At 50.4% G+C, this 25,647-nt stretch overlaps 13 protein-coding genes across 13 annotated transcripts; 5 read left to right on the top strand and 8 right to left on the bottom strand.

Annotated features, from left to right (window-relative positions):
• Positions 1-628: 628 nt before the first annotated feature.
• Positions 629-2,827, bottom strand: ASPVEDRAFT_450281 (uncharacterized protein). The gene is made up of 2 exons (XM_040813189.1): positions 2,427-2,827; positions 629-2,359 (listed from the first exon to the last, which is right to left on the bottom strand). The coding sequence occupies exons 1-2, from the start codon at positions 2,504-2,506 to the stop codon at positions 724-726; spliced, it is 1,716 nt and encodes a 571-aa protein (XP_040663990.1). The 5' UTR covers positions 2,507-2,827; the 3' UTR covers positions 629-723.
• A 224-nt stretch (positions 2,828-3,051) lies between these two features.
• ASPVEDRAFT_79888 (putative aldo-keto reductase (AKR13)) lies at positions 3,052-4,267 on the top strand (the record flags this gene model as incomplete). Its single annotated transcript, XM_040816778.1, has 4 exons — positions 3,052-3,233; positions 3,294-3,481; positions 3,543-3,612; positions 3,673-4,267. The coding sequence occupies 4 exons, from the start codon at positions 3,052-3,054 to the stop codon at positions 4,265-4,267; spliced, it is 1,035 nt and encodes a 344-aa protein (XP_040663989.1).
• An 846-nt stretch (positions 4,268-5,113) lies between these two features.
• Positions 5,114-6,185, top strand: ASPVEDRAFT_37669 (3-methyl-2-oxobutanoate hydroxymethyltransferase ECM31). The gene is made up of 2 exons (XM_040811541.1): positions 5,114-5,202; positions 5,265-6,185. The coding sequence occupies exons 1-2, from the start codon at positions 5,119-5,121 to the stop codon at positions 5,886-5,888; spliced, it is 708 nt and encodes a 235-aa protein (XP_040663988.1). The 5' UTR covers positions 5,114-5,118; the 3' UTR covers positions 5,889-6,185.
• Positions 6,186-6,381: 196 nt separating this feature from the next.
• ASPVEDRAFT_37666 (putative PHD finger domain protein) lies at positions 6,382-9,770 on the top strand. The gene is made up of 3 exons (XM_040811540.1): positions 6,382-6,613; positions 6,734-7,404; positions 7,456-9,770. The coding sequence occupies exons 1-3, from the start codon at positions 6,607-6,609 to the stop codon at positions 9,397-9,399; spliced, it is 2,622 nt and encodes an 873-aa protein (XP_040663987.1). The 5' UTR covers positions 6,382-6,606; the 3' UTR covers positions 9,400-9,770.
• Positions 9,771-9,776: 6 nt separating this feature from the next.
• Positions 9,777-10,987, bottom strand: ASPVEDRAFT_37665 (LUC7 domain-containing protein). Its single transcript, XM_040811539.1, has 3 exons — positions 10,893-10,987; positions 10,496-10,827; positions 9,777-10,420 (listed from the first exon to the last, which is right to left on the bottom strand). The coding sequence occupies exons 1-3, from the start codon at positions 10,933-10,935 to the stop codon at positions 9,956-9,958; spliced, it is 840 nt and encodes a 279-aa protein (XP_040663986.1). The 5' UTR covers positions 10,936-10,987; the 3' UTR covers positions 9,777-9,955.
• A 118-nt stretch (positions 10,988-11,105) lies between these two features.
• On the top strand, positions 11,106-13,309 carry gpi16 (GPI-anchor transamidase subunit GPI16). The gene is made up of 3 exons (XM_040808587.1): positions 11,106-11,690; positions 11,745-12,139; positions 12,194-13,309. Exons 1-3 carry the CDS (start codon positions 11,338-11,340, stop codon positions 13,222-13,224), a joined length of 1,779 nt encoding a protein of 592 aa, XP_040663985.1. The 5' UTR covers positions 11,106-11,337; the 3' UTR covers positions 13,225-13,309.
• Positions 13,230-13,839, bottom strand: ASPVEDRAFT_37663 (uncharacterized protein). Its single transcript, XM_040811538.1, has 3 exons — positions 13,669-13,839; positions 13,395-13,600; positions 13,230-13,332 (listed from the first exon to the last, which is right to left on the bottom strand). Exons 1-3 carry the CDS (start codon positions 13,738-13,740, stop codon positions 13,320-13,322), a joined length of 291 nt encoding a protein of 96 aa, XP_040663984.1. The 5' UTR covers positions 13,741-13,839; the 3' UTR covers positions 13,230-13,319.
• Positions 13,840-13,938: 99 nt separating this feature from the next.
• Positions 13,939-15,151, bottom strand: ASPVEDRAFT_450047 (uncharacterized protein). The gene has a single exon (XM_040813183.1). It carries the CDS (start codon positions 14,968-14,970, stop codon positions 14,302-14,304), a length of 669 nt encoding a protein of 222 aa, XP_040663983.1. The 5' UTR covers positions 14,971-15,151; the 3' UTR covers positions 13,939-14,301.
• Positions 15,152-15,828: 677 nt separating this feature from the next.
• ASPVEDRAFT_37662 (uncharacterized protein) lies at positions 15,829-17,347 on the bottom strand. The gene is made up of 2 exons (XM_040811537.1): positions 16,747-17,347; positions 15,829-16,686 (listed from the first exon to the last, which is right to left on the bottom strand). Exons 1-2 carry the CDS (start codon positions 17,230-17,232, stop codon positions 16,024-16,026), a joined length of 1,149 nt encoding a protein of 382 aa, XP_040663982.1. The 5' UTR covers positions 17,233-17,347; the 3' UTR covers positions 15,829-16,023.
• Positions 17,348-17,810: 463 nt separating this feature from the next.
• Positions 17,811-19,443, bottom strand: faeB-2 (putative feruloyl esterase; the record flags this gene model as incomplete). Its single annotated transcript, XM_040809740.1, has 2 exons — positions 17,811-19,054; positions 19,107-19,443. 2 exons carry the CDS (start codon positions 19,441-19,443, stop codon positions 17,811-17,813), a joined length of 1,581 nt encoding a protein of 526 aa, XP_040663981.1.
• Positions 19,444-20,403: 960 nt separating this feature from the next.
• Positions 20,404-22,820, bottom strand: ASPVEDRAFT_161353 (putative nuclear membrane fusion protein Kar5). Its single transcript, XM_040808586.1, has 5 exons — positions 22,398-22,820; positions 21,535-22,346; positions 21,262-21,483; positions 21,154-21,210; positions 20,404-21,104 (listed from the first exon to the last, which is right to left on the bottom strand). Exons 1-5 carry the CDS (start codon positions 22,477-22,479, stop codon positions 20,718-20,720), a joined length of 1,560 nt encoding a protein of 519 aa, XP_040663980.1. The 5' UTR covers positions 22,480-22,820; the 3' UTR covers positions 20,404-20,717.
• A 182-nt stretch (positions 22,821-23,002) lies between these two features.
• ASPVEDRAFT_79878 (mitochondrial 54S ribosomal protein uL6m) lies at positions 23,003-23,903 on the top strand (the record flags this gene model as incomplete). Its single annotated transcript, XM_040816777.1, has 3 exons — positions 23,003-23,270; positions 23,352-23,465; positions 23,530-23,903. The coding sequence occupies 3 exons, from the start codon at positions 23,003-23,005 to the stop codon at positions 23,901-23,903; spliced, it is 756 nt and encodes a 251-aa protein (XP_040663979.1).
• A 177-nt stretch (positions 23,904-24,080) lies between these two features.
• On the bottom strand, positions 24,081-25,340 carry ASPVEDRAFT_49999 (3'(2'),5'-bisphosphate nucleotidase; the record flags this gene model as incomplete). Its single annotated transcript, XM_040814245.1, has 1 exon — positions 24,081-25,340. One exon carries the CDS (start codon positions 25,338-25,340, stop codon positions 24,081-24,083), a length of 1,260 nt encoding a protein of 419 aa, XP_040663978.1.
• Positions 25,341-25,647: the final 307 nt, after the last annotated feature.

Below are 25,647 nucleotides of genomic sequence, written 5' to 3'. Positions count from 1 at the left end.
CTGTGGCTCAATCACATAAAGCCGCCATAAAGTCTCATCAACGGCGGGCCTGACAATATCGATATGCCATAGGAGGTGGAGACCTAGGAAACAAGGACTGAGCTTTGGGAGGTCACACGGAACTCCCCAGGCTTCGAGGCATTGTATCGTGACACAAGCCATTCCTGGTTCAACCACCTCCACAGCCGTCGCATTATATCTTGCATTGGCATCATACCATTTGGGCGATTCCTCTCCACGTTCTCAGATTTTTGCCCTCCTTTCTTTTCTTTGCTTTCTTTGTCTCGGTCATGGGTGGGTGGATGTTTTATCGGGGGTTGCATCAACGGCCGACTACTTGGATCGGTGTAGGTGGGTGTTGTGTTTGATTTCAGAGGACTCTTCTTATCCGTCTCTATTTTTCACCTCCAAGGAGCCTATGTAGATGGGCCTCTTCTTTTTTTCTTAAGTGACTATTTTTCCTAGGTGTAGTATCTATCTTGCCTAGCTTATGCACTTTATTACCTAGAGTGGGGAGGTTCGCCTTACGTGACCCGTCCTTGCTTGCATGCCCTTAGCCATGTTGCTGGAGGTAGGATTAGAAGTTGTTTGAAATAATCTAACATGATTCTAATAATTATGATTATATCTTATTCCCCGTAGTGAGACGACTAAATGTAACATCAACATCTGACCTCGCATACTTGAATGAACACATCCCAACCCACTTGATACACCGGGCACTTATACCCATCGCTGCTCCAAAACACGATATTCCCCAATGCAGACCCTAATATCGCTTATGCCCTCAAACAATCCGTATAAAAAAACTTTCTCTAATGGATTTCCTGCCATTCGCACTTCGAGATCTCGAATACGACTTGACTCCGGTAGCGTCAGACCCGGCCCTACCGAGTTCATCGATGAAGAATGGTCAATGCCGCCAAAGTCATTATAAAAATCCCCTTCCTCGATCTCCACCACGCGTTTCGCGATGCACGCAGTTATCTTCCCATCCCAGAACCCCTCGCGGTGGGTTGTCGATTCGAGGAACCGCACTGCCTGGTGCCGGATATCCCGATTGCGACACTTAACAGCAACGTAGAAGAGTGGGATGAACCAGCCGAGATCGATGATTGTGTGGGCCATGTCGCAGCTCTGTATCGGCGCAGGGTTCCCCTCTATGCGGTGCTGAACGGCGGTAGAGAAGTTTGGGGTCGCTTTTAGGTATTCGAGACAGAGTTCGTAGGTTGTGGACAAATGGTTGATTAGTTCGGTGAAGTGGTGGATGTGGCTATCGAATATCATTTCGTTACTGCGGTAGATGCTTGTTTCCGTCATTACAGTGAGCATTATGTGATAGCTCATGACTAGGTGGTGGACCCTGGTCTTCCCGTTTGTGATGGAGTGGGGGATGAAAAGCTCGAGGGCTGGGAGGGAGCCGTTGTATGCTCTGAGCCAGTCCTTTAAAGCTTGTTTGAGGTGCGTTTGGTGGAGGTCGAGGTCGTCCTTATTAGTTGGTTGTTGGTGAGCGTGTGCAGAGAGGTGGAAAACGTCGTTGATCAGACGGCCTAGACTGCGCCAAACGGCTATGTATGAGGAGAACCGAGGCGTTGAATGAAGAGCTGGGTGTGAATGGGGTGCCAGAAGACAAGGACGTGGTCGATCCGGGCGTTGGAGAAGCTCTACTTGAATATTGAGACGGAGGAAGGCCTCGACTATTGAACTGTCTAGAGAGCCATTTGACAGTATTGGGGCATAGTTTGAGTTGCATGCTTTACTATGAAAGCTGCCCTGGGTCTCTGCCATGATATTTAGTCCGTTACGAAGATGGACCTGCGCTGAGGCGAAATGCCCGCGGAGTAGATCAAGAGTTATAAGCACGATACACGCAATAAGCACCACGGCCAAAGAAGTTTTATCCCTCGCACGGAAGTGTGGATGGAGATGTTGGACAGCTTTGCTCAAATGCTGCATCGTGTAGTGCTCTAGTTTGCCCGCCGGACGGGAACTGATGTCGACAAAGCCCACTCTATGAGTGCAACTTACAGCCAAAATGGCATGCCAGACAGCCTGCTCGTTGTGGCTGACTTGGAGGATAAATTGGGTCCAAAGGTCAGAAAAGTAGGAACCGGGTAGCTTGACGAGGGTTCGACGCCGAAACCAATCAAATAGGGCCTTCTCATCCATGCTAGCAACAAAGGTTGTCATCCCAGCCGGTGGAGGAGCGGTACATACGCCCTGTGGGCTCTTGGAAACTTGACGATGTCCGTAGTGATTTCCCCCGCCTCCCCATACACCGTAGCCATCGCATATACGGCCCGTGGAGAGACACTTCTGACAAACGGGGAAGGACTCGTCGCATTTCACTTTCCGTGTCCTTATTTGCCAGAGTAAGCTCATGTGCGACAGGTGCATGGTGACGGGATTTTCCTAAGACGACTCACTTGCAGGTCCGGCATCCGGTCTTAACTTTGGCCTTCGGCTTGGAACCGTTTCTCCGAAGTGCAATTTCAGCATTGGTCATGTCGATGGATAGAGGAGATGACTAGTTGGTTTAACTTCGTTATTCTTGTCATACTGCGAGGGAGGAACTCAATGATTTGCACAGTCGGATAAAACGATTGCTGATTTGAGGACCATGGCTTGGCTAGCAAACCGTCCCCGAGAAAATCAACTAAAAGAGCGTGCAGGATGATGATACCTCGCGGTTGAAGTATTGCAGGATAGTGGAGAGAGATGGGGATAAGCTGACGCTGGTGGAGGTTCTTTCAAGCCCCCTGGGTCGCTGGTTCGGAAACCCTGGACGGTGATTAGTTGAGGAGTCTGGCGCTTGTGTGGCGCCTCTGCAGTTCCCACAATATCTATAGTATTGTTGACTGGAGTTAAATCCCTGGATGAGCAGCCATCGACTTCAGATTGACGTTGTATCTCCATTAACACCGACGGTATCTCCAGAACGATGGCTATAAAGGGAACCAAGCAGTGCGGTACCGCCAGTCTCACCGGAATTAAAGATAGCAAAGGACCTCGAAGTTATACAGTATATTCAATCCACAGAACATTGTCAGAATGTCGACAACACAAGTACCTCTCCGTACTCTGGGCAAGGATGGCCCACGAGTTCCAGCCCTAGGCTTTGGTTTGATGGAGCTGTCGTACCAGACTTATGGAACGACCCCCGGCGAGGAACAGCAGTTTGCCATCCTCGACCGTGCCCTGGAGCTGGGTTCAACATTTTGGGATACATCCGAGTAAGGCCCTAGTCAAAATGTTCTCGTTGTATCGTATCCCAGCTAACGGAATCTACCAAGTCTCTACGGCGATAGCGAAAAGCTCCTGGGTAAATGGTTCCAACGCACCGGGAAGCGCGATCGAATTTTCCTTGCTAGCAAATTTGGTTTCGTTGGCGGGCCCGGAAATGTTGACAGTTCTGCGTCCTACTGCAAGAAGGCCTGCGAGGCGAGTCTAGAGCGCCTTGGTGTCGACTCAATTGACCTGTGTAGGCAACCCTCTTCCCAGTATCCAACAGGGAACTGACAACAGCACTCAAAAACCACTAGATTATATGCACATGGCGAACCCAGAGACCCCAATCGAGGAGACTATGCGAGCCTTGGTGGAGTTGAAAGAGTAAGGTCAACCCTAGGCGTGTCAGGTTCAACGAAGTTGCTAACACGATGCGCTCTCAAGACAAGGTAAAATCAAAAACATCGGACTGTCAATGGTTTCGTCTACCACCCTCCGCCGGGCGTGCAAGATTGCTCCAGTTACCGCTGTCCAGTCCGACTACTCGGTGGTGTCGCGTCAAATCGAGGGTGCCGCTGGAACCGATTTGTTGGCCACTTGCCGTGAGCTAGGAGTTGCTTTGGTCGCCGCTACACCATTAGGCAGGGGCTTATTGACTTCTACTTTCAGTCAGGGTAATGATGTGGGAGATGAACGCGACGTGCGCGTGAAAGTAATGCCTCGATTCCTGCCCGAGAATCGAGCACAAAACGTGAACGCGGTAGGTCAATTCAAAAAATTGGCGGACGAAAAGGGCTGCAGCGTAACTCAACTCGCTCTTGCCTGGATTCTGAAGCAGGGCGATGACATTTTCCCCATTCCTGGCACCAAAAGGCTCAAGTATCTGGAGGAGAACTGGAGAGCGCTGGATATCTGGCTCACGGACGAGGAAAATGCAAAGATCAAGGCTTTTGGAGACTCGATCAAGATAGCCGGGGCTGTTGTCCCCGATCAGTTTGCAGGCTATGTTTTCCGAGACACGAAGGAGGAGGTCGCATGAATGTCCATATTGACTGTGTTATGAGAGATGAATGCCGAGAAATCAGAATGTACACCGTATTTACTCCGTACTATTGGCCGACAAGATGAACCTCGGCCAATATTCCTCGGGCCGGAATAAGTGGGGGTCCGGCGGAACACCAATTCTGGCGGTGAAGAAATAGAACCAATGAAGGCAAGCGTGCGGAGAAGAAACGGCAGAATGGACAGAAGGAAAAAGAACCCCCACCCGCTTGTGTGAAAATGCTCCCGTCTACGCAGCATAAACCAGCACGCGGGACTGTTATATAGACGCCAGTGGTTTGGTGAGATTGAGTCAGATCTCATCCTGTTCGACTCGTTTCCAATCCCCTTATCCTATCGCAGGATCTGTGTATAAAATATCCAGTATTAGGAGTAGTCGTTCTCCAAGATCAGTGACGCCATAGCTCAGTAGCCAAAGCTCTTCTACTGGCCAGAGACTACCTCGCCCTCAACACACTCCCTCGCCCTTAATACTTCCACAAGATGGCTTCCTTACGAATTGCGGCTAGGCGAATGCTGCTTCCGCAGCGTTTTGCGTGTCGAGCTCTCCAAGTCCCTTCCACTACATCCCCTCTCTTATCTAGCACCAATATCACATCGCACTCACCAGCGCCATGCGCCATCCGCCATAGCTCTCACTCTCCATTGAGCGCCGCTACAACCAGCACGAGGAAGAAAGTCACAACGCAAACCCTACGCAATCTCTATAAAAAGGGCGAGCCAATCACTATGTTGACTGCCCACGATTTTCCAAGTGCACACGTTGCCGAGGTCGCCGGTATGGAGGTGGTTCTTGTCGGTGATAGCTTGGCTATGGTAGCCCTTGGCATGCAAGATACCAGCGAAGTGGTGCTTGAGGATATGTTGCTGCACTGTCGAAGTGTCGCGCGAGCAGCCCAGACTGCGTTCACGGTTCGTAAACCCCAATATAAAACCTACTGTGGGCCACTGTCCTAACCATCGTTCCCTTTTAGGTTGCGGATCTGCCTATGGGTTCGTATGAAATATCTCCAGAGCAAGCACTTCAATCGGCCATTCGGATCATCAAAGAGGGCCGTGTACAGGGCATCAAGCTCGAAGGTGGAGAGGAGATGGCTCCAACAATCAAGCGTATCACATCTGCCGGAATCCCCGTCGTTGGACATATCGGTCTCACACCCCAACGCCAAAATGCGCTTGGAGGCTTCCGCGTTCAAGGAAAGTCCACAGCAAGTGCTCTGAAGCTGCTACAGGATGCGCGCGCCGTGCAAGAAGCCGGTGCATTCATGATGGTAGTGGAGGCAGTGCCACCAGAGATTGCAAGCATCGTTACACAGAAGCTCAGCGTCCCCACTATTGGCATTGGCGCAGGTAACGGTTGTTCCGGTCAAGTCCTCGTCCAGATTGACATGACTGGAAACTTCCCACCTGGTCGTTTCTTACCTAAGTTTGTCAAGCAGTATGCCAATGTCTGGAATGAGGCGCTCAAAGGCATTGAGCAATACCGTGATGAAGTGAAGAGCCGAGCATACCCCGCAGAACAGCACACCTATCCCATTCCGAAGGAGGAACTAGCGGAGTTCGAGAAGGCCGTTGATGAGATACCCGAAAAGAAATGATTTAGAATGTTGCTCATACTTGTTTCTGGCACCCCGGCGTTCTACGTGGCATCCTGAGTTTTGATGCATCTGTGTTCTGAGTACTTGGCATGATATATGTTGGAGGTCTTGTAACAATAAACCTGGCAAACTTTCATCAGTCTTTGTGAATACGAATATGATTTATGACGAAGCCCGTGTGTATGGAGTGTTTGGTCTCCCTCATAGTTCTGGTGCCGAATGATGGCGCTGAAACGAGTTGATCTGCGTCAGTGTAGCAGATAATCAGTGTATATAAATGGAATATAATAGATAAAGTAGGGCCATCAATACGATAGACTCAGCATTTTCAAAAGGAAGAACACAAGGTGCGTTGTCAAGTTCAAGGTGTTGTTGGCAGATGGCGCAATGTCTGATTACATAACCGAGTCCTTATGATCACGTGGGATATCATGTGACATGGCAGGCTAACCACGCATGCCAACCCTCGCGTGCCGAATCCCCCCCAACACTCTTCACGCATCACTCGCTCCAGCAATAAGGAAGCTACCTTCGATAACTGGTGCTGATATCGAGTATGTGGGATAGTTTTACCTCACATCGCCACATATAAGCGCTATATTGCCTTGCGTCGTAGATCAAGAACTGGGTGGCGCGCGCAAGTCTAGCTCAGGAAGCAACCTGTTACCTACATCGCGCCGTAGAAATCTGAAATTTTCAAATCGCTATAACTATCACAATGGCTGGTAAGCTCAGTACAATTCAATACGCGTTCCTGCGCCCAACATGCAGAGCACGTTGTGGCGACTGGAACCAAACTCCAGGTACCCCGTACTCAGTGGATGATGAGCTAACTCCAGTGCCAGATGAACCGCGTCGCTCCGGTCGCTCGACCAAAGGACAACACAAAAACCTCGATATGGTCAACGAAACGCCCGGGAAGAAGTCGAAATTGAAAGCGCATGCGAAAGACAAGGGGTCGAAGGCCTCCGCAGAGCCCACCCCCGGGCCTAGCGAGGAGGAGGGGGAGGACGAAATCATCCGATGCATCTGTGGCGAATATGAGGAGGAAGAAGATATTGAGCGTGATATGATTTGCTGCGATGAGTGTTCGGCATGGCAACACAATGACTGTATGGGTCTGAAGTTTGCAAAGGGCCAGGAGCCGGATCAGTACTTCTGCGAGCAATGCAGGCCCGAGAACCACAAAGATCTCCTGGAGAGGATGGCGCGTGGCGAGAAGCCATGGGAAGAAGTTGCGGAAAGGAGGCGCAGAGAAGCTGAGGAGCTCAAGCAGTCAAAGCGCAAGGGACGCAAGAAGGGTGGCAAGCGAGGCAGACCAAGCGAGTCCAAGGCTGATGCAAGCACACCCGCTCGTGGATCGGCTTCCCGGCCGTCTGCTACCCCCTCAGAGACCCCAGCTGCCTCGACTGCTACGCCTGTTGCCGAGAAAAGCACTCATCCTCCTGACCAGCGGTCCGCAAGTTCCCAGAAGCGGAAGTTTAGTGAGCAGCAAGAAGTATCGACGCCTGAATCAGTATGTATACAGACCTTTATCATTTGGACACCCCCGCTAACCGGTATGAAGGGCCCTAAGTCAAAACAACAAAAGACGTCGCCTGCTGCTAGAGGGTCAACGCCTCAGACCAAATCAGCTCCCGTGAAGCGTGAGCCAGCTTCGCAGGACTCTCAGCAGCCATCTGTTACAGATACCGCTGCAACTCAAGGTGCGAAGTCTTTCGATGACATTTCTATCCCAGCTAGGAGGAATGCTGCTAGTGCGCTGGCGAAGGTCTTCGTAGATCAAATTTCTGATGCACTGGCGCGGGGATCTTTCAAACTGCCCCAAGGCAAGGCGGGGGAGGATGTTGGTCAGCAGCTGGGTCTCTCAGTCGAGAACGCTTTATATCAGAATCTATGTGGAGGATCTGGAGAGCCTACAGAAGCTTATAAGTTACAACTGCGGACGATTTTGTTCAACGTAAAGAAGAACCCTTCTCTACGGGACCGTCTGCTCGTAGGTAGTTTACTCCCTGAGGACCTCTCTAAAATGAGCTCCCAAGACATGGCAAGCGAGGAGCTGCAGCAGAAAGATGCAGAGATCAAGAGAGAAGCCGAGAGACAACACATCATTATCCAAGAACAAGGACCACGGATTAGGAGGACCCACAAGGGTGAGGAAATAGTCGAGGACGACCAACAAAACGTCGCCAGCGAGCCTGTCTTTTCAGCGGCACCGCCTCGGGCTGCCGCTGAAGATGGCAGTCCAGCTGCACACAGCCCAACAAGCCCAGTTGCTAAGCAGTCAGAGACTGCCGCACAGGACAAACCTCCTCAGACGCAGGAGGCTAAGCCGACGGAACGAACAAACCACGACGAGCACTTTCCACCTCGAAGCCACTCTCCCGGTACCGGCCACGAGCAAGTCTTCCCAGAAGTTGCAACAAATATTCGCGAACCAATACCTACTGGCAAGGTCCAGGCCGACGCAGAGATCGATCAACTGCTCAAGGACGATGACGAGCCTGACTCTCCACCTTATTCCCCCAAGGAACATCACGAAGAGGGCTCTATTTGGCATGGAAAAGTTGTCATGAACCCCGTCTCTGAGTTCATGTCATTCGCCAAGCATGTTGGAGGTGCAGATTTGAGTGGGAGGATACCTTGGAATGAACTTATCCCGCCTACTTTGCTGATTGACGGGAGAATCGACATCCAGTTGGCCACCAACTACCTCTGCGGTCTACGATTCAGCTCATCGACCGATGTATCGGTGATCTCCGTCAGCAGCCCGGAGTCTCCTAAGGAGAAGGCCGGATTCGACAAGCTTTTCAACTACTTCCAGGACCGCAAGAGATATGGTGTGATCGGCAAGCACCCTCTCCCAGCCGTCAAGGATACCTACCTTATTCCCATTGAGGCCGGGTCGAAGAAGAAGCCCGAGTTCATCGAGTTACTAGAAAACAATGCGCTCGAAGACCCAACACCAGAACGCATTCTTCTTGTCGTGTTTGCCGTCAAGATGGGCGAGTCGAACCCACCGTCCGTGCAACCTCCTTCTCACCATTCAAGTATGGAGCCCGCAGCTTCTGCAAGCCCGTTGACAGTCGCATCCGGTACCCCACAACAAGCCAATTTCGCGACTCCGGGCCCTCGAGCTGCAGCACAGTTCCCTCCAACACCCTCCCCAGCATTCCCGGGCGCTCCCCAAGGCCCGATTCCCTACAATCAACAAACGCAGCAACCAAACGCCGCGTACAACTCATTTCAGGCTCAACCACCAACAGACCAACCTTCCGTCACCGGTCTTGCCGCAGCAATCCAAGTGCTTGGGGGGCAGGCAAACACACCCGCTATCCAACAGCTCCTCCAGCAAGCACCAAACGCAAATATCACCCAATTGAATGTGGTTCGGGACATCCTTGTCCGACAGCCGCAGGCAGCCTCTGATTACCAGCTGTTGATGAACGAATTGTATCATGCTACGACGACAAACGGAAATGGTCATACCCCACAGCAGCCCGCCCAATAGAGGCTCGGATCTTGTTGTACAACACGTTTTCTCTCCGTTCTTCTTTTATATTTCCTAGCTGAATATCCTTTCCTGTTTTTGTTTTTTCTTGCTATTCCTCGGAGTCGGGTACTACGCGTTCGGTGTTGATATTATGGACCCTTTTTCGAGTGTGAAAATTATGTGAACTCTTGGCTGAATATGGGATCGTACATTTATTTATTAGCTATTAGTGAGGATTATTGATAACTTGCTGATGAACGCTTTATTCTATTCCTGCGTTGAAATGTTTTAACAATCGTTAATGAAGTCCACACGCATGTAATCAAATAGGTCCAAACCTCGCCTACATTTTTCAAGCTACAAGTAGTACAAACCAGTAAATAATCGAGGAAAAGGTTCACTATCCATAATTCGATGTAGATTGTAGAATCAGGTAGGTTATATTACCACAATTTTCGTCCCTAATATCCTAGGCAGAGCAGAAATAAAACGCCAGCGCTATGCATATTCACACCCAGTATAAAAGCGAAGGCGAAACCAACAACATCAAAGAAAACCAGCACTCTCGGAATGATCACCACCGGCCACCCCGCTTCTTATATCCTCCCCCGCCGCCATATCGAGGGCCTCTTCCACCACCGCGCGGACCACCCCATCCGCCACCCTCTTCCTCATCGTGGTGCCGAACAGGTGGAGGACGTCCCTTGAGCTCTTCACTCAGCTTCTTGTAGCCTTTGCGCATATCAGAGTATCCCATGTGCATTTTGCCGAAGAAATGATCCGCCAAACGGCGGTCGTTGTCGAGTCGACTAAGGTACGCGCCGCAGACGTCGCAGACTTGTAGCTTCTGGTGACCTGAGGGCCCAGATGTGTCTTGAAGGTTTTTCAATTCCCGTTCGCATGCTTCCTTTTGATGCTTTGCTGTGCGGGTCTTGTGTAGTTCGTTCAGAGCTTGCGCGACAGAGCCCGTTTCGCCAAGTACAGATATTTCGAGAAGGCCTGTGTTGATGGTTTTTGCTAGGTCGGAGATTTGTTTGAGCTATTTTACAGTCCATTTGTGTTAGCATTATCAATCACGACGTAATTCGGTGCAAGTTAAAAAGAAGCTACAAACCAGGTTATTCGTCTGCCGAATCTCATCGGGAGTCTTCTCCAGTCGGCGCTGCGCAGACTCGATCCGTCGGTCACAGTCATCGATGTACTTTTGCATATCGCGCATATAGTCGTAGTCGAATCCCCATTTTGCCTTCTCAGCCGCGGATGCGGTCTCGTACTCGGTCTTTAACCCTTCGCTGTGCACTTTCGGGCAAGGTCCAAGATCCTGCTTTGTATTGGTGAAGAGGTCGTGCGGACAGGTGCCAACAAGGTACGAGCGGCAGACCTTCGAGTCTGTGATGGAGAGTTGGGCATTACGGGAGGGTGCGCCAGTTCCTACGAGCTGGTCGGCTGCGATGAAGAAGTTTGTTAGCTTGCGGTTGGCGCTAGAAATCGCGCAATTGAGGTTGACTTACCTCCCATAAGCTGCTCGAGCAGCTTTCTCTGTTCGGCCGCCATGTCGAGGGTGAGCTAGTTCAGGGAGAAGCTTGAAAATGTGATTGAAGGCGTGCTGGAGGAGAGAGGATATCGAAACGGGCTGAATGGCGGCGGAAATGGAGATTGGCGCTAGTGGCGGTTCGCGCTTAGTGGCCCTTTCTGGGCGATGCCTGGGGAGCTTCAGGTCCTCTTGCGGCTCACTCCTCTCTTCCCCAGCGCTCTTTCAATAATAGTTCAATCCCAGTCTGGTGATTGCTATTGCGCCCAACCGGAAAGAAACAGGCTCCTGTTCGCGGGCGCAACGCACGGTCAATTCGGACTTCCGCCTCGATACTACTAAACTCTCCACCGTGTTCAAGCCTCCCCCCGTACATGGCTCATAACCTCTAAACGAAAGGCATTCGAGCTCGAAAGCATGCCGTGATGACCATCTTCTTCCTACTTGCGCTCGTTTTCGCCGCGTTGTCAGCTGGCTCCGCGGCGTCGAATTACCACGAGAACCTTCTCCTACAACCATTCCCGCCGTCATCTCTCCTCGCCTCGTTCAATTTTAAGAGCAATACAACACAAACCTCGTTCGAGCAACAGCATTTCCGATATTTCCCTCGTGCACTCGGTCAAATCCTACAGCACGCCAACACCCGCGAACTACACCTCCGATTTACTACTGGACGATGGGACTCTGAGAGCTGGGGCTCACGTCCATGGGATGGGGCAAAGGAGGGCGGCACTGGCGTAGAGCTGTGGGCATGGATCGAGGCTGCGGATGATGAGACGTGCGTTGTTTAATTATATACTGCAGGTGGTCTGGTACTGACATCTGGATACAGGGCTTTCTCGAAATGGATTACCTTGACGCAATCATTGTCCGGGTTATTTTGTGCCTCGCTGAACTTCATAGATTCAACAAGGACCACTAGGCCTGTTGTATCCTTTGAACCTTCTGGTGATCATCTGCCGTCCAAAAACCTGCATTTGCTTCATGGAACCCTGCCCGGTGAGGTTGTGTGCACTGAGAATTTGACGCCTTTCCTGAAGCTCCTGCCTTGTAAGGGCAAGGCGGGAGTAGCCAGTTTGCTCGACGGGCATAAGCTGTTTGACGCTGCTTGGCAAAGCATGGCGATTGATGTGCGCCCCATCTGCCCGCCGTCAGGGGAATGCCTGGTGCAAGTCGACCAAACTGTGGACATTGTGCTAGATATTGATCGGTCGAAACGTACGAGGGGTCAGTTTTGCAGTCCACTCTTTTTTTAAGAAAACAGGTCTAATTTTTTTCTAGGTAATCCTATCCCTCGACCTGTTCCCGCTGATCAGTTGGTTTGCGACACCTCAAAACCCTACCATGGAGACGACACCTGCTATCCTTTAGAGAAGACAGGTGGAAAAGGCTGGAGCATTTCAGAGCTCTTCGGACGCACTATCAGTGGCTCTTGTCCGTTAGCGGATAGTCAGAGCAGCAATGAGGGAACTGTGTGCCTACGCACATCGCCTGTGCGAGATGCTTATCTCTCATCGGGTTCAGGAGCAACGGAATCTGCCGATAAATTTACTCGCTGCTACACGCCGTCGTCGTCAGAGCCTTTTGACTTGAAGCTACTAGAACAAGATACGGCAGATCCTAAAACCGATGTCCCGTTAGATGAACCTGTTCTACACGCTGAGCGAACAATAGTCGGCCATGGACAGGAGCGAGGTGGAATGCGCATCATTTTGAATAACCCTTCGAGCGAGTCGGCTGTGGATTTCATCTACTTCGAAACCCTGCCTTGGTTCCTACGTCCTTATATACACACTATGCAGGCTACTATTACCGAGCGCAATGGTGTTCATCGACAAGTCCCCGCCTCCGACTTCATTAAAGACACCTTCTATCGCCCCGGAATTGACCGGGAACGCGGTACACAACTGGAACTTGCTTTATCTGTTCCCCCAGCATCAACGGTTACACTGACCTATGACTTCGAGAAAGCCATCTTGCGATATACCGAGTACCCGCCTGATGCAAACCGAGGCTTCAACGTTGCTCCTGCGGTTATCAAGATCGCGGCGGCTAAGCCAATTTATCTCCGTACAACCAGCCTTCTTCTCCCATTGCCCACTCCAGACTTTAGCATGCCATATAACGTGATCATCCTTACCAGCACTGTTATAGCACTAGCTTTTGGAAGCATTTTCAACCTTTTGGTGCGTCGTTTTGTAACTACCGAAGAAGCAGCTGCACTGAGAGCGCAAACCTTCAAGGGCCGTTTAGGTGGAAAGATAGTCGCTCTTCGCGATCGGATACGTGGGAAGGGTGCCAAGGTGGAATAGAAAATTATGTGTCAATATTATCAGATAAGAAACATAGTATCATAATTCATTGGATTAACTAAATATACACATCAAGACAATACCCTTTCTTCGTCCTACTCGGATTTTCTACAACCCCACCATTTATGTTAGCTCACGCGCAACCCTACAGCCAAGGATATGTCACTTACCCAGTAAAAATCCCCTTCATCGTATCCCACCCAGGCAATGTCTCACCACCGCCAGGCTTGTGGTTCATAAAACTCGTGTCCTCTTTCTGCGCCGGCGGCTCTTCGCCCGCAGACGCAGCAGCCCTGGCCATGTATTTATCTTCGGCAGCATGCTTCTGTTCTTTCAGCGAGTTGAAGCTGTAGATTGTATCTGCAGGGGCATCCGTCTATGATTCAAGTCAGAGATATTGAGCTTGGTGGGGAAAGTGATCCGTCGGCTAATGGGGAGGCATACAGGGACGTGGCCGGGCCCTTCGTTTCCACCTTGGGTCGCGGCGGGGTTGTTGGTTGTTTGGTTTTCCGACATGTTGGTCTTTGAGTATTGAATTTCTGGATAGTTTGGGTATAAGGAGGAGCGATGAAGGGATGAGGGGATGTAAAACTTGCTTTATAGAGAGAGTTGGAGCTGTGATGTAGCTCTGGATGCGATGACATCATCGCATCTTTGGCACGATCTCTGCCATGAAATGAAAACGCTATTTCTAGAAACATCTTATCAAGATAACTTGCATACACGGAAGGTATGTTAAGGGGCTGTTTGGGATATTATTGATTTAGCGTACAGCAGAGAAACATACCATGCTGTGTTGACTTCACCAAACGATATATACTTAGGACACACGAAGGTATTTATTAACGAAGTGCCCTGTTTTAACCTTCAAGACCAACAAACAAGGCACGATAATCATACACTACAGTGGCAAGAGTTTCTCCCTTTCATACCCGAGAACAGCGTCTCATCCTTAATACATAGTTGAAGGGGTATTGTATACATTGTATATTGGTTACCTAAACGATGCGCATAGGAATGGACAGCGGTTGAAATAAAGCACTGCTATATATATACTTTGATACCTCCAAAGTGCAATCACTTCTGCTTTCTCCTAACATAACCAGCTTTCGTGATAGTCACAACCGGCTTTCCCTTCTCCTCCTCTTCCGGACAAGCCATCGCAAACCACTGAAGCCGATGCAGACTGGCGTGCCCCGAAGCGTCCGGATGCACTATCCTCCCAACGGGATAGATATCCCCACAGGCCCTCGTCACAACCTGCTCAAAGTCGCCCTTGCTCGCCACCGTCGTCGTAAAGTCCACGAGGATCTTGATTTCCCGTGCCGTCCCAACACGGTCCTGCCACACCTGTCGCTTCTCAGGGAACTGCTCCAGCACCTGCTCTGGGTCAAGCAAGCCGATTAGACGAGGCGCGCGCTTGAGCGCCTTGCTCGCTTTGTACGCAGCCCCATTGCTCCCTGTGAAATCGTGCCATTTTCCCGGTGGGTTCCTGCCCACGGGGGCGCGACGGGCAGCGATGCGGATGGGGCCTGCTGTGGTGCCTCGGAGGGCGGATTGGAGACGGTTAGTCAACTCCATGAGCTGGTCCTTTGTGCCTTTGCCTTGGCATTCAATTATGAGAGGGTAGATGCCTGGTCCGCAGATGAGGTCGGAGATGGGGACCGAGGCGGACACTCTTGATGCCATTGTGCGGCATGCGTCGCACCTTTGGCTCTTCCTCGAGCAGTCGTATTGTGTTGCCATTTCTATTTTAGTTGAATTGCTGCTGGATGTGGTACTTTCTTCAGAGGTCGGTTTGCTAGCTATTACAGAGATATGTGAGTATTCTTATCTGTATATATAACGAGTACAGACAAAGACCTGAAACATAAAGGTACAACCCTTTGTAGAGCATACAACGCTCTGCAACAATTATCATTATTGCCATCGTTTGTCCTGCATTGTTCCTTTGTTAGGGCTTGAGTAGATGTATAGATACTGAACATCACTGTCAAAGAGATATTGTATCGTACAATGGACTGTCCGGTAATCTCTGGTGAAATAGTGAAACCATGGGATTTTGGTGCTCTTTATGAAGCATACAATTATCTGCGACAGATACCATAATTGCCATTGTTTGTCCGGCATTATTCTTTATTAGGGCTTATGCGGATTTTCCCCAGCGCGGGGAAACTTGTTTCGAAAGCCCAAGGAAGCCGTTTACTGCCTATTACTGGAAGTGTAATCTTGTTGAGACCACAGGTACCCGTATCACAGAAAACTCAGTGTACAATCCAATCCCCTTGCTGGGGAGCTATCTGTGAAACCGTGTGTGAGAAACAGTTGGCCACCGACTAGCCCTACATGGTTTTAGTGTAGTGGTCTAGCACCAAGAAACCTCACCGTTGTCAGAGTATTCTGAGCTGATGTGCTTAGTTTGGCTCACTCTGTCTATCAAGAGAATTGTCTATACGAGCTGCTTATCCTGTGGCTACAGCTGGTGCAGGAACCAGTCGGCAGATTGGGGCTATTCTGGTTTGTGCAAGCGCAGCACACCCACCATCCAACCATAGGTAGTTGCTAGTTTACAATAACACCAACAATTGAAGCTACTATTTTGCGCAAAGGTTGCCGAGGAGTAAGAATAGATGGATTTATAGCAAGTAGGAGAAGTGTATATCTTTTGGGGGGAATCAACAAGGAGAACCATGCAGTGCGTCAATCATAAACGTAAATAATAAGGGGTATCCAAATCTGGATGCAAAACAAAATATGTATAAAAGGTTTTCCAAGGTTCCGGTATAATCTGGCCTCCAGCTACTCCCGGTAGGCCTCGACTTGGTCGGCCCATGTCGCGCCAGAAACTGGTGATAAGGGCTTGGAACTGTTATCGGAGGCCGGCGTGGGTTCAGTCGTGGTGGGATCTTTCTTCTCTCCACCGGGGAGGGAAGGAAACTCTGTCTCGTTGGTGATCACCGGTGTAGGTGCCGCAGCCTTCTCTTGAGATGGTGTTTCGGATGTGGGATCCTGAGAAACACGGCGGCCGCCACGACCGCGTCCACCTCTTCCACCACGACCACGACCACGGTGACTCTGGGGTTGAGAAGCATTGTCGTCCGGTGATTCCTCAGCCCACCGGGACCCTTCAAGGCCCTTTCTGGATACACCGGAAACACCACCGTGCATACCCCGTCGGAACTGGCCTCCTCCACCGCGCGAGCTGAACTGTTCTTCCGGCTTATCAGCATCCCATTCTCTCCCGTTCAAGGCCTCAAGCTTCCGCAGTCGGTTTCGCTCTCTATCGGCGTCCATTACTCGTCGGTTGGCTCGTTCCTCGCGTCGCTTCTTCTCTGCCACCTTCTCGCGCTCCATAAATGAAGCTTGGTCTGCCTCAGCACGCGCGTGTGCAGCGGCTACTTTAGCGGCGTTCTCGCGCGCAGCAGCAATGCGTTGGGATAGTTCTTCTTCTGTAAGTTTCGGCTAGACAAGTGTCAGTGCTGGCTTCCTTGCTTAAATAATACCAGGCATAGGTAGGCATACCTTCTTCACTCCCCCGGTCGCACTCCTATCCCCACGAACAGCCGGCACGCGCGGTGCCTCTGCTGCGCCAGAATCCTCTTGACCCGGCTCCTCTACCTTCTCAGCAGGCGTCTCAGCGGCATTTTCTTCTCCATCCCGAGCCTCAGATTCCGCAGACCCCTCGTCAGGTTTGTTCTTCGGCCCTTCTGACCGCTTCGGCCCAGACTCGCGCGCTCCTCGCCCACCGCGCCCTCCTCTCCCTCTCCCACGTCCCCGCCGTTCACCTCCCCGCGATCGCGGCGCGTTATCATTATAAGCGGACGTCGTTTCAGGCACCCGATCCACGACCGGAGCAGCAGCAGGAGTAGTCTCCGGCTCTGCAGCTACAGCCTGAGGCTCCGGCTGGGGCTGTTGTTCCTCCGGCTCGACGGGGATGATCTCATCGTCGAAGAGATCGTCAGCGCCTCGCGTTTGCGCGAACTCGTCCAGGCCGGGGATGTCGGCCATATTTAATATCGATACGGTGGTTTCGCTCGTTTGAGGTTCTTTGTTTTTTTTCCTCCGCTGCACAACGTGTCGTGGCGGGCGTTTGTTGGATGACTGGCAATTGTTTCCAGTCGCGGTTTCCGCTTGACTCGCTCCGCGGTCCTTGCGCTGCGGAGCGACAGAAACCAATGAGAGCGGTCTGTGGGTGCTTGTGGGTGGGTCCGGGTGAGTCTTGGCTCTATCCGAAGTTTGTACAACTGCAAGGCTGCTCGGTGAATAACTGATACAAGGTTCAATGTTTTGAGTTTCGGATGTTTCATGGCATCGAATAGAAATCGGGTTGAGCTGTTAGATATTAAAATGTAATTGGAGGATGATGACGCCTTGAGAATCGTAAATGTCCGAGCTACGTATAAAGATGATATATATAACCCAAATTCCCTTAATGGGAGGGTTATATGCAGCATTAAGTATAGTATAACTAAATAATCGATACCGAAACCGCGAAGAAGTTCGGTAAATTGGCATGTTCATTTATTCACTGTTTGTATACCTATTTACTTGTTGGGTGGTATATACAATTAATTATCCCTTCACGATCAAATGCACTCCCAAGCATTCTCATCGGTGTAGTTACCGGGTCCCTTGAACACATTCTTGCGAGGGTATCGGCAGTGCTTGCGGTGATATTTCACTGGAGATCCAACCCCATTGGTAAATTTGGCTCCCCGGACCGTCTCTGGCGGGACACCCTCTTCAACCCATTGCACAATGGCCATGAGCACATTGTCCTCGGGGTCACTGCTACCTGAATAACCTTGATCCTCGTTCCCAATGGCATACGCACCCTCACCATCAGTGCAATGCGCCATCCCACTGATAGGGAAGAACCGATAGAACTCATCCAGCTGGTTTGGCTTCAGCCCCATGGTCTCCTGAAGACGGTAGTAGTACAGCTTTGAGTTATCTGAGCTAATCAACTGGTCTTGGAGTCCATGGTAGGTGAGAAGCTTGGTACCCGCGTCGCGAAGAGCAGAGAGATCTGCGTTCCACGTCGCAATGTTGTATGGGTTCTGCTTCAGGGCTGCCTCGGCGTCCTTGACGTTCCATGTTGTTGCGTCCCAGTTGGGGTCACTGTAGACAACATATTTCCACCAGTCACTACTGTATATGAATGGCTCGCCAGTGTACACAATGGGTGCCGCAAAATTTTCAGAGCCCGGTTGCATCCGTGGGTAAATAAGCGATCCATTCGTGCTCAACAGCGGAGAGAGAATTTGGTGGACTGTGTTGACCTGGGCAGCAGTAAGGCACTTGTCTGAGGCTGATCCAGACTTGCACAGAATTGTGGTAACGTTTGGATGGCAGGCATCGGTGTCCTCAATGATACCGTCCTTCGCTCCGTCTAGACCATCGCACTGACGGATGATTTCGTCGTGGACTAAACTCCACTTATCAACTGATAGAAAGGTGGCTGACCCTTCGGGACCCGTAATCGGATATAGTTGCCCACTAAAAGACAGCAGGCCGTTCCAATTGAACGCAGGTGCACCCGCAACAATTCCATCTAGCTCATCTGGAAAATCCTGTGCAAGCTTCATACCCTGTCTTCCTCCTGTCGAGCAACCCAGGTAGTACGACGTGTCGAACCCTTCGTCATAGAAGAGTTTTGTAAGCTGTTTTCCAACAACAATCCCCGTGTGGACCGAGCGGTATACAAAGTCCTCCAACACCTCAGGTGCTTTGTAGAATGGCTCTCCAGAGGTTCCATTGTGGCCATTATTCGCACCGACGGTTGCAAATCCCAGGCCCGTAGTATACGCAAGGTCATTGTACTGAATGCCTACAATGAGTCAGTCGAGAGCTTTACGATGAGATGCACAATTCAAACCCACAGCCACCAAGTCCTCCATTCCCAGTACTTAAGAAGCGCCCAGTATAGTCCCTGGGGAACCAAGCCTCGAGCGTGATTTCGCTAGCATTGGATGTCGCAACAGCCATTGCAACTCGACAAATATCCCCCGAGACTGGTTGTGATTTTGGGTCGCAAGATTGAACATTGTCGGCCAACGATACATTCGTGCCCCCGGCAACATAGTTGACTAGGTTCACCTTGACGTTTGGGATGTCGACCTTGGCCGCGAAGCCCTCGCACCGAGATTGGAATTGGTCCTGTGCGAGGGCTGCCGAGCCCAGGGTCAATATGGGTAGCAGAAGGCGACCGGGTCCCATGTTGAAAGGTTGTATAATTTTCCTTAGAAGGTTCGCTAACCCTTATTATTATAAAAGCTGGGCGAATTATTTGGGTGGGGGGCGGGCGGATCTCCTGATTTATGTACGATGCCTCCGCGGATACAAGGATATCCAGATACCGATATACAGCGTACATCATTCCTCATTAGTATTATGAAGCGGCATTGTTGGAGGGTTCGACATCCGAAGAGGCATTTATCCGAAGTAAGACCGTCAGTATTATTGGCAGTGGATCAAGACTTTCAAGAGCATGGAACAGTGACGCAGCAGTGGGAACGGATAGCATTCGGATGCCAGAACAGGAAAGATCTGGAAAATCCGGCTGGGACGGGGGATCGCCATTCCGTTTACTTTGGATGGCTGAGCTGGAGCTTCTGCAATGATAATGATGATGCCTGTAGATAACCCGTGAAGTTGTGAGGATTTGACATTCGTAGCTGACGAGGGCATCTCGGGATCGCCGTGTTCATTCTCCGCATTTGTACTCCGCGTTAATTTATCAGGGTGGAGAATATTTGGAGCAAACGACTTGCAGCTGCCAGCCGGGCATCTGGAGTCGGCAGTTAACAAAAAGCTTCTTGAGCTGGATAAGCATAATTAAACTCGTCAATCATCGGGCAGATGGGAAGCGAGCCACCGAAATCGCCAGTCGCCGGAGTTATTTGCAGGTCTGTTGGAGTGTCGAAGTATGTTGGTAGAGGTATAGATACAGAGTGGCGTAAATACCAAAGGAAAGCAAGTGATGATGCCTGGAAAGGGGTGAAGAACGCACACCGAGGCTCACCCCCAGGGCCGAGGGCTCCTCTGCCGATTTCTCGTCCCGGAGTGTTTCTGGGTTGCAGACAGCCCACTAGCGAGTATGGGTAAGCGCTAACGCTTTGACAAAATGTTGATCAAGCAGCAGGAGGAATCGAGACCCGAGATTAATGTAATAACAAAGTGGATTCAAATCTGATTACCCCAGATTGGCAGATAATGACGCTAGTTAGCTATAAATAAGAGGATTAGGGCAAGAGCCTGAGCACCCGACGGCCGGGTTGAAGTATAATACGATAGTCGCTGGCAATACGGAATACGGGGGAAAAAAAAAAAAAAAGGGACAAACTAAAAACAATTTCAATCACGCACGGAGTGATTCACGTAAGGGAAACCAATTCTAGTATCAGATGTGGACGAAATGACGAAGCAGGTACTGTTCGCGTAAAGCCATCAAAGTATTCCGTTGACCGCATGACGAAATATGTTAGCAGGTTTCAGATGACTGAACCGGATGGCGGGCTTGCCATACAAACAAAAATAAGCACTAGCATAGCAGCTGTAGCTGAGGGAATGCTGTGGCTTCGCTGTGAAGCGATGGCCCATATAGCTCCAGTGATTATCCAGGCAGTGTGATGCCCAAGGATTCCGTCGAATATCGATGTTTCTCGCCATTTCATTGCCGCCTCAAGAGTTGTTTGCAAGTTTGCTGCTGTTGATGCTGTCTGGTCGAGAATTCCTTTGGAGATTCGAATGTCGGTTTGTAAATCCTCTTGCGCTTGGGCTTGTGCCGCGGCAATTTCGTACTGCCGCTCCTGGATTTTGCTCAAGCTGTCAACTCTGAGCTGGAATTCTTCAAGAGATAATCCGATGCTACTAAGGCGCTTCTCAAATTAGCGTCGGTAATTTCAATAATGAAGGAGGAGAGCGAACCTCGGAGAAACCTTCTTCTTGTTCTATTATGTCTCCCATCCTCATATATAGCCATTCCTAGTACAGATGTCAACAGTGGCTAGCTATCTGCTAAGAAAATGGACTTACCAGGGAAGAATCAAGGGCTCCCATACTTTGACTGAGTCTACTCATATCATCCGTCGCAATGGCTTGAAGTTTCGACTTCAGGGATAATGCAAGCTCCTCTTGAGTATCTGCATTCCGCCGCTGGGTCATGGCAACTTGCTCGCTCCGTAGGAGCGATTCGCCATGAATGTACTGTAGCATTTGTCGCAGGGACATAGCCTCATTTGACGAGTTCTGAAGGTCCTTCACTCACGTTAGTCCTACGTCCGCTAGGTGGGAAGGGGTTCATCTAACCGACTGGATTTCTGAGAAGCCAATGTGGACGGCGCTCAGAGCTGAAGATATAGACTCCATAAACGAGGTAAAATGTGTCTCAATTTTGTGAGACATCCTTATCACTGATGATGATGTTGATTCCTCCATCTCTCGTAGCGCCTCATTTCTCAGAAGCTCAGTTGATCGCATAAAAGCCCTACCCTTGGCGGACTCTTCGACAGCAACTCGTAACGCTTCCAGAATACCGTCACTCAGCTTGGTAGAACTCTGAAGAATAGTATTGTATGTCGCCAGGATGTCCTCCTTCTCGATCTCACTTCTCGAGGCATGGCAGATGACCATCGCATTCTGCTTACTATTGCTATATGATGTCCACCACTGAGGGCGTGATTCTAATGACTTGAGACACGATTCTAACCTTTCTTTTCGCATAGGGTCATCGTCGATAATTACTGGATTGTTCTTGGTATAGAAGCTGAAACGTGCTTTTTTGGGTGCCGGCGAAACGTTCATCGGCTGGCACGGTAAAGGAATGGATATCCCTGCCCCGCTAATCTCGCATATCGCCAGCCTCGCTGCGTACAGCGATCGGACATATTCCAGAGCCAGGTATGTATCAGAATCGGTCGGGGTTTGAGAGTTGCGTCCTATAGATTTGCAGGATGTAACGAGCTTTGTAGCAGCGAGTTTGTTACAGGATGAGGATGAGTTGATAGATTCGAGTAGTTTGAGCGCCTCGCTAAATATGCCATCATGTTTCAGAGTTTTAGATTCGAGGAATGAGGCTAAGTCGAGGTCTTCATTGAGATCGTGAATCTGCGCCGGGACCACTGGTCCATTGTGAGTAGTTTACTAGCAAGTTGGGCCTATGGGCAACTCACCGTCAACTCCAGTATCTGCACACGCAAAGCCTGGGACAAAGGGAATATATAGGAGCAGCGTCGACAAGCCCAGCATCTTCATTGTGACAAGTCGAAGTCTTCGGTAGTATAAGCGAAGCCACGTACAGTGATGAATAATGACAGTACCAGTGAATGAAGAAAGCAATTTAGGATGAAATGTGATGAAATTTCAATTGAAACAAATACCAGATATGATAACGAGAAACAATTATGAGGATGAGAGAAAGTGTCAAGTGGTCATTGTGCTCAAAGTGAGCACTGGAGCTTTAGCCAGGAAATGTAATGAGAGAAACAGAAGGACCCGAAAGAAATCATGTCCAACAAGGCCCTCCAGACACAAATTGAACAAATGAAGTAATTAAACCTGTATACCCTGGACAGACATTTATTTTTCATTATTACTTTTTCCTTCTAGGCAGGTTACTTGTCAAAATTTCAACATCTCTCGTGGATCTATACAGAGACAAGTCACGTGTGTAGGCGACGCTAACCGTGTTTGGATCGGGGTTGCTGCTGGACAAAATCCCGTTCGCATCGGAGATCAAAAGTGCTTCTCCAACAAAAGACCACAACACTTCCTCACCATGACGAGTTTACTCCCACAAAGCTGCTTCAGGCAGCTAGCACGGAGCCCTTTCACGAAAAGGACACCACTTTACCCTTCCTCCTTGCTCCGCTCCCAACCAACACACTGCTTTTCGACCACCCCCCGGGTCCAATCTCGAGTCGGCGGTGCTCCAGTCTCAGTACCCCCAGAAGTCTCCCTAAAGTTCATCGACCTACCTCAGACTACAGCTCGGGGGACATCTCAGGACCATGCGAAAACCGCAATTGAAGTCACCGGACCGTTAGGTGAGTTCCGTCGCACATGCTTTTTTTTCCCTTTTTCATTCCTTTGGCGGAGACAAGTCTAACATTGCTGTCGTGTGACAGGTCAATTAACGCTGAACATCCCTCCTTTCCTCAAAGTTGCTCACGATGAAAGTCTCCAAAAGGCTACGGTAGAAGTCGAAGACAGGGAAGTTACGCATCAGCGTGCTATGTGGGGTGTGTATTCTCCCTCTGGTCGAAGTGAAATGAACGCTTTTCTGACAGCCCTGGCGGCTTATAGGAACCACGCGAGCCCATTTACAAAACTGCATCCTCGGGGTCTCGGAAGGCCATATCTGCATTCTGAGTCTGGTTGGTGTCGGCTACAGAGCCACCATCGAATCAACGGCGACCACCGTTCAGACACAGTACCCCGGCCAACAGTTCGTTTCTCTCAAGGCTGGATACTCACACCCAATTGAGCTGGGAATCCCACAAGGCGTTAAGGCAAGCACTCCCCAGCCGACACGTATTCTTCTGCAGGGCAGTGACAAGCAAGTTGTAACGCAATTTGCGGCGGAGATCCGAGAGTGGCGCAGGCCAGAGCCTTACAAGGGCAAGGGTATCTTCATCAACGGAGAGACAGTCAAACTGAAGGCGAAGAAGATTCGGTAAACACATCTACGTATTTGGAGCGGAGTGTCGGCTATGGTTTCTGTGTATTTATATCCAAGCGCCTTTCTTTGTGTTGGCGAAGGTTGCTATATCCATGTACTTTTATAGAAGATTCGATTCCATGCATCCTCCAGACATTTCATTATTTTCGTTACATTTTCATTGATTGGCCTGCGTTCAGAGCTTCAAAACCTTCTTGACGGTGCTGATGACTTCGTCTTGGATGGCCTTAGGAGCAGCCACAACTCCCTTGTTGGCGGCTAAGGTTCTGCCCTTGCTGAAGTCCAGCGTCTGACCGTAGATATCAGTCACTTGACCACCGGCCTCTCTGACAATGAGGTCACCAGCAGCGTGATCCCAAATCTTCTCCTGGTAGTCCTTCTTGACAGGTAGTCGGAGGTAGATATCACCTGCTCCACGTGCAATCGAGCAATACTTGGCCTGCGAATCTAGTCGCACGCTAGGGGAAGTAATCCCGAGAAGCTGGGCGACAGCGGCATTGTCACCCTGAGCAGAGTGTCCAGCCTCTACCCCCTCGCAGAAGACAGCCTGAGAAATATCAGGAACAGGGCGCATGGAGATAGACTTGCTTTCAGCAAGAGCGCCATCCTTCAGGGGTCTGCTGATCGATCCCAGACCTTTGATGGCTGAGAAGAGCACCCCGTTGCCTGCCCCACTGTTCTGGTCGACACCAATCGAAGCGGAAATGGTAGCAGCGTCATCCACTGGAAGATTGGGGCAACCGATAGCGCCAACCTTGACATCGCCATCCTCTAGCAAACCCAGGCAGACAGCGTATTGACCGCCTCTGAGGAACCCCTTGGTACCGTCAATGGGATCCAGAGCCCAGATACGACCCTTGGGACCACCAGCACTCTTTCCCTGATCGATAATGTCCAGCATACTCTCTTCACTGGATAGGGTACCACCAAGAATCTCATTGCTTTCTGCGTCCTCCAACTTTACATCCTTGACCAGTCTCCAGATCTCGGTGCTCAAGGCCTTATCTTCACGGAGGCTGCTGGCTTCCTCCTCAGCGACAATTTCATCGTTGGGGAAATTCTTGCGAATTGCCTGGATAATCAGGGCCTGGGCTCCGAAATCGCCAATAGTAACAGGTGACTTGTCGTCTTTTGATACAGTGCCCTTGGCCTTTTCGTTGAAGACCTTCTGTGTGAGGATAGTTGCACGCTGGACGGCGAGCTCCGCGATGTAGCGTTCACGTTCGTATGACATGGTTGCGAGGTGGGATGATGGCTGTGGTGAGACAGTGAATCGAGGGGTAAGAAGGAAGTTGCAGGTGAAACGTGGACGATATTTTAAGAGCACACCAACGCCCAATACAAGAGTGGAGCAGAGTACGAGTCGGGAGAAGAATGGGAGACGGGACTTGCAAGTGGAGGAAGGATCGGCCTGCTTTGAAGACCAAAGACGCATTGGATGCCACACGGGGGCGCACTGAATAATGTATTGCCGGGGGTCGAATCGCGGAAGCACCTTCGTCTGCTAATTGAACCTTCCAATATCGTCCAGGTACCTTGAGCCTTGGGGAAGAGTCCAAAGAGGAGAGGGCCAAGTAGCATAAGTTGATGTGGTTAGTATAATCTCCCCGCACTAAGCCTCTTTGGGTAGGGAGTCGAGGGGCAACGGTCACGAGCCATGACGTGGGAGGCAGACACCGAACACACAAGTCTGTTACTCTTCGGCTGCCGTGGCTGCTCGTCGCTGCCCTACGGATAAACAA

Source organism: Aspergillus versicolor, assembly GCF_001890125.1.
Source record: "Aspergillus versicolor CBS 583.65 unplaced genomic scaffold ASPVEscaffold_2, whole genome shotgun sequence".
NCBI lineage: Eukaryota > Fungi > Ascomycota > Eurotiomycetes > Eurotiales > Aspergillaceae > Aspergillus > Aspergillus versicolor.
Note: the sequence above shows the minus strand (reverse complement) of the source record. Positions and strands in the feature narration are given on the sequence as shown.

What these genes read in the sequence shown, in the direction of transcription:
- ASPVEDRAFT_450281 (XM_040813189.1), bottom strand. Translation starts at nt 2,506, where the DNA reads ATGACCAATGCTGAAATTGCACTTCGGAGAAACGGTTCCAAGCCGAAG. An exon ending in ACCGGATGCCGGACCTGCAA is followed by an intron (nt 2,360 to 2,426) that starts GTGAGTCGTCTT and finishes CTGGCAAATAAG; the next exon opens with GACACGGAAAGTGAAATGCG.
- ASPVEDRAFT_37669 (XM_040811541.1), top strand. Translation starts at nt 5,119, where the DNA reads ATGCAAGATACCAGCGAAGTGGTGCTTGAGGATATGTTGCTGCACTGT. An exon ending in CAGCCCAGACTGCGTTCACG is followed by an intron (nt 5,203 to 5,264) that starts GTTCGTAAACCC and finishes GTTCCCTTTTAG; the next exon opens with GTTGCGGATCTGCCTATGGG.
- ASPVEDRAFT_37666 (XM_040811540.1), top strand. An exon ending in AAGTATCGACGCCTGAATCA is followed by an intron (nt 7,405 to 7,455) that starts GTATGTATACAG and finishes ACCGGTATGAAG; the next exon opens with GGCCCTAAGTCAAAACAACA.
- ASPVEDRAFT_37665 (XM_040811539.1), bottom strand. Translation starts at nt 10,935, where the DNA reads ATGGCGGCCGAACAGAGAAAGCTGCTCGAGCAGCTTATGGGAG. An exon ending in GCTCGAGCAGCTTATGGGAG is followed by an intron (nt 10,828 to 10,892) that starts GTAAGTCAACCT and finishes TCTTCATCGCAG; the next exon opens with CCGACCAGCTCGTAGGAACT. An exon ending in TTCGGCAGACGAATAACCTG is followed by an intron (nt 10,421 to 10,495) that starts GTTTGTAGCTTC and finishes ACTGTAAAATAG; the next exon opens with CTCAAACAAATCTCCGACCT.
- gpi16 (XM_040808587.1), top strand. Translation starts at nt 11,338, where the DNA reads ATGACCATCTTCTTCCTACTTGCGCTCGTTTTCGCCGCGTTGTCAGCT. An exon ending in GAGGCTGCGGATGATGAGAC is followed by an intron (nt 11,691 to 11,744) that starts GTGCGTTGTTTA and finishes ATCTGGATACAG; the next exon opens with GGCTTTCTCGAAATGGATTA. An exon ending in TCGGTCGAAACGTACGAGGG is followed by an intron (nt 12,140 to 12,193) that starts GTCAGTTTTGCA and finishes ATTTTTTTCTAG; the next exon opens with GTAATCCTATCCCTCGACCT.
- ASPVEDRAFT_37663 (XM_040811538.1), bottom strand. Translation starts at nt 13,740, where the DNA reads ATGTCGGAAAACCAAACAACCAACAACCCCGCCGCGACCCAAGGTGGA. An exon ending in AAGGGCCCGGCCACGTCCCT is followed by an intron (nt 13,601 to 13,668) that starts GTATGCCTCCCC and finishes CTTGAATCATAG; the next exon opens with ACGGATGCCCCTGCAGATAC.
- ASPVEDRAFT_450047 (XM_040813183.1), bottom strand. Translation starts at nt 14,970, where the DNA reads ATGGCAACACAATACGACTGCTCGAGGAAGAGCCAAAGGTGCGACGCA.
- ASPVEDRAFT_37662 (XM_040811537.1), bottom strand. Translation starts at nt 17,232, where the DNA reads ATGGCCGACATCCCCGGCCTGGACGAGTTCGCGCAAACGCGAGGCGCT. An exon ending in CGACCGGGGGAGTGAAGAAG is followed by an intron (nt 16,687 to 16,746) that starts GTATGCCTACCT and finishes ACACTTGTCTAG; the next exon opens with CCGAAACTTACAGAAGAAGA.
- ASPVEDRAFT_161353 (XM_040808586.1), bottom strand. Translation starts at nt 22,479, where the DNA reads ATGAAGATGCTGGGCTTGTCGACGCTGCTCCTATATATTCCCTTTGTC. An exon ending in TGCAGATACTGGAGTTGACG is followed by an intron (nt 22,347 to 22,397) that starts GTGAGTTGCCCA and finishes ACAATGGACCAG; the next exon opens with TGGTCCCGGCGCAGATTCAC. An exon ending in AAGAAGAAGGTTTCTCCGAG is followed by an intron (nt 21,105 to 21,153) that starts GTTCGCTCTCCT and finishes TAATTTGAGAAG; the next exon opens with CGCCTTAGTAGCATCGGATT.